Here is a 13,117-nt window from a genome sequence, read left to right on the forward strand (position 1 = left end):
ACTGGAACTGACTTTGTGGGATACACATATTTCTCACACAATGACACTATAGCCAATAGAAAGTTGTGAGAGAATAAGTGTGTGAAAAAGCATCATTTGCATCGTGCACAGTGGAAGGCTGAGGATGTACAGATAAGAGGATTTCTCAATATAGCTCCTCCCGCCTCCAGTTAGGCACCCATGAATGCATGCTCTCTTTTGCAAAATGCAAACTCCACCTCATTGCTAATTTGCATGGTTCCTGGGCTCCTGAGTCGGTGTGAAAGCTCATTGAAAGATTTTCTTTAACTCGCATAAAGCACAACGAGTGAGAGTGCAGGTGCACCATGTGGAAACAGAGTCTTGCTTTGCTTCTGTAACCACATAAATCGGAACAGGAACATTTGTGGTGCAGTTATCCCCCCAAAAATGCAGATTAACTGTTAGCACGCAGATTTTGGAAATTTTTGAAACTGTCCACAAATTTCAAAGCAATCAGGAAGCATACGGAAGCTTCAGAAATAAAGGCGAAACAACCAGCGTCAAGGAGGATGGTAAGCTGAGGATGCTATCAATATACGCTAACAATGATTGTATCACTGAGTGAGGTCCTCATGTATTCTGATGGCAGCAGGGCTGCTGGTTCGGCTGAGCACTGTCCACTCGGAGAATTAGTCCGAGTACAAGAGGCGCCAAGAGTTTCTCAACCACCACATGGATGCCCTTTTCTTTTCCCATACTACGGAATAATGTTAAAATGGGTGTATTGTTAGAGGAACAAATAGATGCTTCGGGGGGGTTCATGATGTGCACAGAATGCTAGAGGCAGGAAAGCTGCTTCAGCAGACGTTCAACCACCCCGTAGATGCTCTCTTCTTTACCCTGCCACTAAATGTGGTAAAGATGTGTGTGTTCCTATGAGCACAAATACATGGATAGGTGCTGTGTGACGTGGCCACGGGATGCAACGATCCCCGGATGGATTGAAGCCTAGCAGGCGTTGCTGATGAACCAGCTCGTAGGTTCGCTCTCCCACCCCACCTATCACCAAATGTGGCAAATGTGTTCTTAGGGGCACAAGTACACAAATGGACTCTGGGGTGTGGTGTGCGGGGCTGAGAACCGTGGAACCACGACACAGAGAGGATGTGCGTGTGATACTGCACATCTCCCCCCAATTACTGATATGGAACTAAACAGAAGTGAATACGTGGTCACTGCCTGTCTGATTAGATCTTAGCAGTTAAAGAGAAATTCAGCCTCTGTTCAGATAATGCACGTTTGTTCCCTACAAAGCGACACAGGATGGCGCTGCACGGATGAGAACACATTCGAATAACCACAAATACACACACCTTTTCATATTTGCTGGGGACTATTTAGATATCTCAGTTTTTGTCGGCTGTCCTTTCCTAATATTTTCATAACACACTAATGGTAGGTAAATGTTAAGAAAAAAAGAAGTTCTAAGACCTTGTGTCCAGGTTCTCAAAGAGCAATCAAGCGCGTACAAACACAAAGGCCTGCGCACAAAAAAACACACACACCAACACCCACCCATTGGTTTTGATAACTCATGCAGCAAGAGTTTGTTTGTTGATACATTTTGAATCACCCCTAGCCCTGGCTATTGCGGTAAGAGAGAACAGTCTACGTTGAATTTGGCATTTCCAATGGGAAGAACCAGATGCCAACAAAAGCTATATTTATGTGCTAAAGGGTGCTGCGAAGTGGTTCAGAGGAGACGCTCCATTAAAATAAATGGATTAAATACATACGAGTAAGATCTCATATAGAACAAATATAAAGAAGAATACAAAACACAAAGGCAGAGGCCAACTATTCACATTTTTGTCCTCACTGTTTGCTTTCCTCTCACCTGCAAATGCGGCCAGGAGGGTTCGAGGTTAGGTTCGTCTTCTTCCGGGTCAAATTCCGGGTTCTCGCTAGGAGGCAGTGTTCGGAAAATATTAACAGAGATCTGGAGATAAAAAAACATAAGTGGACAATCATGAATCAGAGGCTAGCTCGGAGGGCAACACTGACATTTTCAACAGGGTAGAGCAGTCGCTGTAGCCGCAGAGCGACCTGTTTTGTAACACAAACTAAGCAGGCTTTGCCCCCATGCAGAAAAAAAGTTTACAAATAAGTATTATCATCAAAACAAGAGCAAATAAGATTTGAATTCATCCCTGTTGCAAATGTACTAGGAAAGTTATCAGTGCCAGTTTCAAATTGCTGAACATGTCCTGCACCAGTACCGTGACCACGTCCGGGCAAAACAGCTACAGTGACTTCTGCGGTGAGCATAAGGGTCTGCCAAGGCGATCCCGGTGTTTTAAATCATGGCTTTCCTAGTTGCTTAAATTGTGTGATTCTAGGTAACATTCTTCATCATCTTGTGTCTTTCTTTCTTCTTCAGAAAGAAGTGACTGCTTTCCAATATGCTAAACCTTATTATTTAGATTTATTTAAATACGGGACGCTTTTATTTGATAATTCAATCGTTACTGTTTTCAAAACATCGGTCTCCCTGGACATCTAAATTACAGCCTCGACTAAGGTTGGAAGGTCCAATGAGAAATCGTGCCTACCGCATTAATAGGAGTCAGACAGGACTAAGCTGACTTCTATTATGGAAGCCCTGGCGAATGGAGTTTTCATTGAAAGAAGCTACTAATTAGATTCTCCATAATGCATGCCACCTTTCTTTGATGCATTATGCGAAATAATAGCGGAGCTGTAACTTTACCTGGTCGCACTGGGTTGCAGTTACACACATCAACATGTCTTTCTTGAGACCAACATGCAGCAAGGTTCTAGTTGTCTCTCCAAAGTTATATCTAGTGTTTTTGTTTAGTTTCTGGATCCAAAATTTACAGTTCAACAGCCAGATCCGTACAACTCCCGCTCTCTTGCTGGTTGCCCTTAATAACTAGGCCAGTTACTGTTTTAAAATGTTCCATCTCAAAGTTGACGGTACCCACCACGGAAGAACTACAGATAAAACACCGGAGGAGAAATGGTCGTACTTCGCTGATCTTTAAAGTGCAAGGAGTCCAGCTGTTGCCTGGAAAAAACACTAAAGCACCTGAACATGGTAACCTTTGTAACTGTAATTATATAGCGCTTACTACCCCTGACCAGACACCATTATGGGGCAGCTTACACCGTAAGCCTTACAGTGACCCGATAAACGGTAAAAAACATAATTTTGCATGAGAAATTCCGCAGGAATCGATTCCTGCTGGAATCTGTACGTTGACAGTAACATTGTATATACTTATTTTTAATAAAATACCCTTGTAACACTGTTAGATGCCACCTGTCATTGACGCGACAGGTCGTTTGATGGCTGTGCTCCTGCTCTTGGGGCCAAGCCTGGCCACATTTCTAAGGACTAGGGAGGGCCTCTTTTCGAATTAGGCAGCTTGCATTGCTTTAGCCGTGCTAGGCAGAGAGGCTTTTCCACATAAGCAGAATCCTAACACAACCTCCCATTGCAGGACTGAAGCGCTGATGCAACAAGAGACTACTTGATACACCTGCACGCCCGCCAGCCCCCCTCGCATTTGCAGCTGCACCTGGTGGAACCCTCAGGAAGACCAGGGCGGCCGTTCTGTGTGTTGCCGATGATGAACAAGCATTGGCAAATGGTTGCAGAGAAGACCTTAACCTAACAGGACCATCCATCCTACTGCCCTCCCACCATATTGCCACTGCAGTGACTGAAGTACTGCAACCAATACAGTGTCACGACAATTCCAGACCAATTCTCCTCAATAGCTCAGTCCACGATATTAACATTATTATCCTTCTGCTCGCTTTCTTCACATTAACCAGTGAGGCCAAAAAAAGTCTTATTTTTAAAGTTTTAATGGAATGAGATGAACATTTTAAGGTGTTTTTGGGCCTCTCACTACGAGGTCCTTTTTAATTCTGGTTGGGTTGGAACAGCAGTTATGAGATTTATTGGAATTAAGAGATTCAAGGGAACACTGAGGTCTTTGGTATTTCGTCTGGAGATTTCTGCAGGTGAAATAATAGTGAAAAATGAAGAACTACCAGAAACAATAGACTCACTATTCCTCTGATTTTTTCTATTTGCTCTGTGGATTCTAAGGGTTCAAAGAAGAAACCCCATTAATTCCTCACCCTCGGGACACCTGGTATTATCACTTGGAAATACTGGATCCTTATTCAACAGACCATTTCAAAAAATCACTTTTTCACGATTTTTCACTTATTTAGGGAGCTTCGGGTGAGAGTATTTTGTGAGTGTTGTGTAGCACATAGAATTGTGTGAGCGTCAAAAAAGTGGCAATATTGAAGATGGAGGAGCATAAAATAACCTTCAGTCGAAGCAAAATTTTTAGAAACACAATGGTTACATCGACTTCCTTGTGTTTGAGAATTATGGAGTTGTATACTACGGTACCATCTTTTGCTTTTATCGCCCTAGGTAATATCTTTAGTGGAACCAGCCAAAACTCTGTGCGCACTGCCACCTCTCAAAGATATCGGCAGCCCCCACCATGCATCATCTTAGAATCTCCCCAGGCCTGGTTGCCATTTTCTGCATAGTGCATCAAGGGGTGGCAGACTCTAACTAAGTAACATGAGTTGATCTGTGAAAACGCATGTCTGTTTAGAGGGGTCCCTGGAATTCTAAACTCCAGCTGTATCTCCTCCACAACAGCTCACAGGAGATCCCCATAGCCCTGCAGGTTAAGCTTTACCTGCATGGGCTGCAGAAATTGATTCCGTGCCAGCTCAAATAGTTCCAGCAGTTTTGGAAATGGCACAATATCACCTTCTTGGCAAATGTATCCTATTTTTGAGATGCCCAGCAACTCCTATTTTCTGTAACCTCTACCATCCACAGCTTCGTCAATGCCGTGGATTCCCAGAGAGGCGTCTCAACCATTACTCGATCCTTCCATCACAGTTCACTCGTTTCCCATTGCCAGATCCTCACTACCACAGCAGTCAGAGTCGGTAGCTGAAGCTTTCTACCCGTCCCATAAAGTTTACATAGGTACCCTCTCAGGACCATTGCCTTTCTATCCATATATATATATATATATATATATATATATATATATATATATATATATATATATATATATATATATATATAAATAAATGGTTCCTGTTGCCGTGCAAAGGCCCAACCATTGGCTACCAGTAACTAAGCTGCCCAATAATACAGCTGCAGGTTTGGAAGGGCCACTCGCCATTGAGAGGTTTTCTTATTAGTGCAGAGAGGGTTATGCTTGGTGTGTGTCCCCGCCTCACAACAGTTTTGTCACTGCATCTGCCTCTTGGAAGACCCTGTCTGGGACCTCAAATGTGGTTATTTTTTAAAATAGAGAAACTTGGGATGATACATAATTTTATATGGACCGCCTGGTATAGCATGGGTAGGAGCAGCTTCTGCCAGTGTTCCACTGCCCACCTATAATTCCCCAGTTTCTTCTTTAGATTCTCCCAGAGGAATATTTATGGATTTCTGGAGACATAGGTAACCAAATATATGGAACTTATATATTTCAATTTCAGAGGACAGCCCCAGTCTGTCTGCATAGCCGAGTCTGTCATTGGGTATGCAGTAGATTTACTCCAGTTAATATGGATTCCTGCATATGTTTTGAACACTTTGAGGATTTGCAGGATTCTTGAGATCAATATGTCTGGGTCTGACAGGTATAACAGGGTGTCAACCATATAAACCAAAATCATGCCTTCCCTGTCTGGATCCCACCTCAGGCAAAGGATCAACGTCTCGTGCAGTATCCGCATAATGGTGGCTCTATGGTCATAGCAAACAGCAGTAGAGATAAAGGGCACTTTTGCCTTGTACCCATGCCCAGCTGAAATTCCCTCAACACCATGCCACTGACCCTAACCCAGGCCAGTGGGCACCTGTACAGCAACCCAACCCATGCTAGAAAGGACGGCCCAAAGTAAATCTTCTGCAGAACTGCTATTAAAAATGACCACTCTTTGGAGTAGAATGCTTTTTTAGTCTCCAGTGATAATGATACTGCTGGTTCCCCCAGGTGGTCTCTTTGGGCTAATCAGACAAACATGTGCCTCAAATTAGGTCTTATTGCTCTGCTGGGCATAAAACATGGCTGGGTTGGGACAGTTATAGGATTTACCACTACCAAAAGTCTATTCATCAGAACTTTCACTAAGATTTAGTTTTTTTTCAAGTTGAAGAGAGAGAGACTGGCCTATAAGAGGCACATTCCTCAAGTGGGTTTCCTTCCTTGTGGTTGAGAACAATGTTAGCCTGTGTCAAATCTTTGTGTAGAATACCTTCATCCTTGGACTGGCCGAACATGGCTCGTAATTCAGGACTTTATGTGTTTAATGAATACAGGTAGGAACTGTTTGGGTCAGAGAGTTCTCAATTTTTAGCTGAGTAAGAGCCACAGACATCTTTACTTAAGTTATCTCAACCTCCAGTGACCTCCTTACCTCTTCCCCCCACCTTGGGACAGAGATCACAAACAAAAACTGTCATACTCCCCTGGTCCTCCCCCACTCTCAATTGCAACACTCATCTCAGGTAGTCCGAAAAGGACTGTGTGATCTCGCCGGACATTCCGCCAATTTCCCTTCCTCCGTAAACACCCTGTGGATCTATCTGTGTCCTTCCTCATTCCAGGCTAACCAGACGAACATCTTGCCGGCCTCGTTGCCTACTTCATATAGCCTGCCTTGTTTGTTCCTATATTGCACTCTATCCTCTTGTTGGGTCAGGGATCTATAGTCCTCCTTTACAGATTCTATGTTTCTCACAACCTCCACAGTGGAATTTGCCACACACAGCCTCACCCTGCATCAGCCTGGACTCCAGTTCCCTGCATTCTTTTCCCTCCCCGGGCTGTTCCCTGCTTCTTGCGCAATCAAGTGCCCCCTCAGAACTGTTTTCTAGGCTTCCCACATGGTAGATCTGGACTCCACAGCCACGGTATTATCCTGGAAGTGCAAGTCTGTTGATTGTACCACTGATCTGCACGTGGTCCAGTCTGTCAGCTCCCAGGGGTTTAGTCTCCATCCTGCACTCTGGTAAGCTAGGATCATCTGAGGAGTCACAACCACAGGGGAATGATCTGATATACTTCTAGACAGGCAGCCTGTTCTTCTAAGTCCCCCACTTTATGGCACAGTGCCAGAACGTAATCTACTCTGGACATAGAGAACACTGAGGTGGAAGCATAGAAATATTGCCTTCTATGCCGGTGTTACTCCCTCCAGAGACTGGTCACCCCCATTGCATCTGAGATTTCCCTTCAGCATGTTTTCGTTTTGGACAACCCCCATGACTTAAGTCACCCAGTCCAGGCTCCCCTGCAATGTTAAGCTAGGTCACCTCTCATTATTAGAAGGGCCTCGGGGACCTCAGTTATCCATTCACCCATCTCCTCTAGCCTGTGACCTTGGAGATCTGGGAGGCAAATACCAGAATGCACTGCCAGGCGCATACCATTTCAGAATCCATTTACAGCTGCACAGAAGCCCAATGTGTCCACCCAAGAATTTGTGACATGTAGAGCATGCTTCACTTAGGATAACTAGGCTGCACTAGGCTGCATTTGACAATCACTTGACAATCACTCATGAAACGCTTTAGAAAAATGCATGTTTATTTCAGGCTTACTCACTTTCAGAAAATCAATGGAAACAGTTTTTGCATGGTCTGTTTAAACAAATGTATAATAATTAGCTGTTTTCTCTGGAGGGAGGGGCATGTTTCTGTTACAAGATTTGGATCACTCAGTTCAGCTGCTAGTTGAAAAAGCTAAAATACTCTTGTATTTCATAATGTATGATTTCATCTCCTTAATTAAATATGTACACCTTTAATGAATAAGGCCATTTAGGAAGTAGGAGCTTTTACTGGTGTTATACCAACTAATAGAGTCAAGATATATCCCTTCTGCTTCTGAAACATTCTAAAATACAAATTTAGAACAGCCAACTTTTTGTTTATTTTACTTTTATCTACAGAGCTGTGAGCAGTGATCTTTTATTTGGAGACAGGCTTTGTCATTCTGCTTGCTGATTTACTTAATGTATGAGCTAACTATTTTGCTTTCTGTAATGAAACTACATTAAAATGTTAAGTCAGACTCCCACACACCAACTCAGTTGTCATACTCCATCACGGGGTTGTCTGCCACGTCTGATAGTTCTTTGAGGGGGCAGGTGGACTCATCAAAAGTTTTAGAGGGCATTTTGAGAATCGTATTGAGCTAACGTTTTGATGAGGTTGAGATCTGTGTATAAAACTCAAATCTCCTTACTGTAAAACCCATCCTCTTCTGGTTACTTTGGGATATTTCATTCAAGATATTTGAAACAGAATATGTTCGATTGAAGGCGTTTTCACATCTCCTTTGTCCCTTATTTCGACATGCTTTGGTTAAACATTTAGCCCCTAGTGTGTCTGCAGCCTTCCTCAAGACTCAGATCTCTCAGTATGTGCAAATCTCACCCACAATCATGCACAATTAAACATTTGGAACAATGGAGAATAAATATTTTCAGAAACGTGGGTCCTGCCTAATGTGTAGTAGCTGAAAGATACAAAAGGGCAAGACATACAAAAGACGCAAAGGAAACTGCCAGGATTCTGTCATGGTTCCTGGAGTAGTGCCAGGTGGCTGTTATAGGGATAACACTGTGGCAGAAGAAAAGAAGAGGCACAGGAGTTCCATTCGGCACTCGTGAAATGTGAAACACTGTAAAAAACACCCCAGTGCACGAAGAGCTGCAGAGGAGAAAGATAAAAAGGAACAAACACTCTATTATGTGCATCAATACAATCACTAACATAGGTATCAAGCATATTTATGAATCCTTATTCCAAAACTGGGTTGTTACCCCTTCATGGAAGGCGGACCCTGGCATGCTCTGTAGTCAAACTGCGTGACAGAAAATAATCACTGAGAAGGACTGGATTAAAACAAACTGTTCAGCACAAAGGTGGTCATTCCGACCTAGGCGGGCGGCGGTTGCCGCCCGCCCGTCGGAAGCCGCCTGAATACCGCCCCGCGGTCAATAGACCGCGAGGGGTATTCTGACTGTCCCGCTGGGCCGGCGGGCGATCTGATTCAGATCGCCCGCCGGCCCAGCGGGAAAGCGCCTTCCACAAGGAAGCCGGCTCGGAATCGAGCCGGCGGAGTGGAAGGCGTGCGACGGGTGCAGCAGCACCCGTCGCGCTTTTCAGTGTCTGCATCGCAGACACTGAAAAGCCTAGTTGGGCCCTGTTAGGGGGCCCCTGCAGTGCCCATGCCATGGGCATGGGCACTGCAGGGGCCCCCAGACGCCCGTTCCCGCCAGCCAGGTTCTGGCGGTAAGAACCGCCAGAGCCAGGCCGGCGGGAAGGGGGTCGGAATCCCCATGGCGGCGCAGCATGCTGCGCCGCCATGGAGGATTCCCCAGGGCAGCGGGAAACTGGCGGGAGACCGCCAGTTTTCCCTGTCTGACCGCGGCGTTAGCGCCGCGGTCAGAATGCCCTTAGGGGCACCGCCGGCCTGTCGGCGGTGCTCCCGCGCCCGTTGGCCCTGGCGGATTGTATCCGCCAGGGTCAGAATGAGGGCCAAAGTGTTATCGTTCTGAAGGTCACAAATACTTTGCCAATGGTAACGCCGGCAAGCAGCCTACTGTGTGACCACCGCACCCGAATCTTGCTTTAAGTGGCAGCAGCTTAAAAAGGAGCCCGGAGTGTGATGTCATCACGCCTTAGTGACGGCGGACACACCACGCATGTAATCCTCAGAAGAGCTGAAACGCGTTGCCTATGGTTGTGGTGAAAGCAGCAGCTTGGTGCGAGTGTGCTCTTGTGATACCGGAGCCCTAATAAGGGCTAGGATGTCTAATTTTTTTAATTACCAAACAAAATGAGGAAAACATTGGAAGGAACTCTGATTCTTGGTAAAAAAACGAGGGAGATGACAGTATTAGATTCCTTAAGCTGGCCATATCTGCCTACTCCTCAAAAAAGCATGACTGAGTAAAGATGCATAAGTATGCTTGATGTTTATATGTGAGTGATTGTGTTGAAGCACATAATACAGCATGTGTTTCTTTTCATCTTTCTCCTTTGCAATTCTCCAAGCGCTTGCGTGTTTTTTGCAGTGTTTCTCATATCATGGAATAACTGCGCTGGACCGCTTCTTCCATTCTGTCACAATGTTATCCTTAAACCAGCCAACTGACACTTAAGTAACCAGGACAGAATCCTGGCAGGTTTCTTTGTGTCTTTTGTATATCTTACATTTTTGTCACTTCAAAGGACTACAGTTTGAACAACAGTGATGCATCCTTGTTTTTGAAAATATAATTTGTTCTCAGTTGGGTCGAATGTTTGATTTTGCATGTTTGTGGATTGGAGCTGCACATAATGAGACCTCAGACATGAGGAAGGCTGTGAACTCCCTAGGATGCCATATGTTTGGCTGAAACATGTCGATTTAAGGGATTAGGCAGCTTTGATAACCTGTACAGTCCAATACAGTCTGTTTTAATAATTTGCAGTACAATATCCCAGAAAGAATGATGGAGCATAGTTTTTACTATAAGTGATTTTTAGTTTTAACATAACATGTGTATTTGTTCACCCGTAGGCATCTTGGCGCTGAATAACAGATGTTTATTGTTACCCAACTCAATGGTACTCATTTTATCGACCTCAGAATTTTGGATGAAAGGCTGAGTGAACCAGCCGGGATCTGAACCTGTGACCATGAGGTCAAACACAGGCCCCTACAGTGGACGCATTACTCCACTAAGCCACCACACCCGGATTTTACACACAGACCCTGACCTCATCAAGAGGTCTTTACCACCAAAGCGCTCTTGAAGACACCCGATGAACCCACTGATGACTAAAAAAACGTTTGACAGGTGAGACGACTCCATGATGAAACATGACACCTGGGTTGGTGCGCGAGGATGTCTTAAAATTTGTGAAATATTTCCAGCCATGGGCTCTTATGTTGGAGGGTTTATACATACTGGAATTAACCTGAGAATCTTCACCCACATCACATGTAACTTTACATTACGATTTTTCGAGGTTCTTATGCTGGGTAGTCTCACCCACTGCTGCCCCTCTTGCCTTTTCAGATTATATTAATAGCCTTGGACTAAGTCTATGAGAGGTTCAGATAGTCAATTCCTACCTAATAACTATTTAATTTCTTAATTAAGATGTTAACTGTTTAGTGGCATGTATGGGGAATGGTAATTAATTGATTATGCTAATTGGAGGAAATTTCAGGGCCAGTGTACCTGTCAATGTTGTCTAGAGGATTTATTTGATGAGTATGAATAAGGTTTTGCACTGTGTTTTGTGACGTGCTGTGTTTTGGTGATTGGGGCTGTTTTATGTTATGGAATTGTCATGCACTGTGTTATGGTACGTTGATGATGCTTTATTATATTTTGTTGATTTCTTTTTTTATTGACATTGTTTATTCTATTTGTAGAGTTTTAGCTTTTGGAGAGCTTGAGTTAGACAAAAACGTCTGTGGAAGATTTAATGGTAGCGTATAGGCTTAAAAATAATTTGAAGCTATGAGATCCTTAATACTCTTGTTGTGAATGAATATTAATTAGTAGAGTGGTGTTTATTCTGCGTACAAGGGTAATCTATATTATTTGTAGGTTAGGTTATTGCATGTCAAAAGCCTAGGTCAGTGTGTGATGAGTTGAAGTAATGCTTTCATTTGGTAGTGAGTCTGACTTGTGTCCCCTGTCCTGGTACACAGATACACTTTTTATTGTTTTGTCATATTGAATTATTGTGTTTTGAGATATTGAGGTAACGCTGTGTTGTGTCAGATTGTGTATTTGTGTTGTGAAGTGTATTTAAATCTACAATTTGTGCAATTTTGGCAAAATCTAAGTCATAACTGTCAGAAGGACATGCTTCAATGCCTGTTGAAAACGCTGCTTGAGAGGCTTTTTAAATCTTGGGATGCATACTTGTCTGGTCTTATGAATGGCACAAAACTACTGCAAATGATAAAAATCTGCAATTTCCTGACATTGGTACATTTGAAGGAAAGAAACTTAATTAGTTAAGGTGTGTTTGGTTTAAAATGAAACCACAACATAGACCTGCACAGTTTGAAGCACTGAATGAATGGAATCATGGAACTAATGAGGAAGCAAATAACATGTGGAAATGTTACAAGTGATGGCATGAATAATGTAATTTGAGAGGTCATCAGTGATTTAATCAATGATGTAATTTAACATGTCGTGAGTAATGTAATATGCGAGTACATAAACAGTGCATGGCAGAGTGGTCAAGGTATAGTTAGCTCTGTAAACTAACAGGGCAAACATTTCAGTGCTTTTTTGGTTTTTAAAAGTTAGATTTTTTTAATTATCTTAACACCTAACTATAGCGTCACCTTAATCAGATATATGTATATATCTGATTAAGGTGACACTATAGTTAGGTGTTAAGATAATAATAATAATAAAAAAAATCTAACATATATATATATATATATATAGCCGGCTTCAAGGGGGTGCAACCGGACTGGACGCTGACTTGGAGGAGGGGTGCTGATTTGGGGGGGGCACGTGAAGCAGAGTTCTTTGTGCTCAAGCGGTCAGGCAACAATAAAAATGTCAAGATAACTCTTGTGACTAATGTTCCTGATAGACAGATTGGGCTTTGTGCCTGTGCCAGTTTTGATTTTCCATAAAGTAGCGCAGAGGGTTAATATGCCTTTTGCAAAGAACAGATCTTTATTTTATGTAGATAGCTGAGTGGATTAGTAAAAATGGCCTTTACCAGCGCTTTAAAACAAATGAAATATAAGTGAGAGAGGGGCTAAGGAGAGATGAGAGGCACTTTTGGCAATTAAAGCACAGGAATTTGAGAAGGCGGTCATGGGGGGGCGCCAAAAATTGTTTGTTGCACAGGGTGCCACCAGTGCTAAAGCCGGCCCTGTATATGTGTACACACACCCCCACCCCGAGAGAGAGAGAAAGTGAGCACAGTGGCGGTCGCCAAAGTGTAGATAAGGTTCAGCTGTACTTTCAACTGAAAATGCATTTTTTGATTTGGCAAAAACGTCTGCCCCCCCCCACCCCCCCCATA

General features: G+C 43.5%; 1 protein-coding gene across 2 annotated transcripts in view; it reads right to left on the reverse strand.

Moving 5' to 3' along the window:
- Nucleotides 1–13,117, reverse strand: part of PPP2R5B (protein phosphatase 2 regulatory subunit B'beta) — a 387,315-nt gene that overhangs the window by 140,673 nt on the left and 233,525 nt on the right. For both annotated transcript variants that reach the window (XM_069207984.1, XM_069207985.1), the window contains one exon: nt 1,859–1,960. In XM_069207984.1, coding sequence (XP_069064085.1) covers nt 1,859–1,960 — 102 coding nt within the window. The remainder of the gene's footprint in view (nt 1–1,858; nt 1,961–13,117) is intronic.

This window comes from Pleurodeles waltl, chromosome 9 (genome assembly GCF_031143425.1).
Source record: "Pleurodeles waltl isolate 20211129_DDA chromosome 9, aPleWal1.hap1.20221129, whole genome shotgun sequence".
Taxonomy (NCBI): Eukaryota; Metazoa; Chordata; class Amphibia; order Caudata; family Salamandridae; genus Pleurodeles; species Pleurodeles waltl.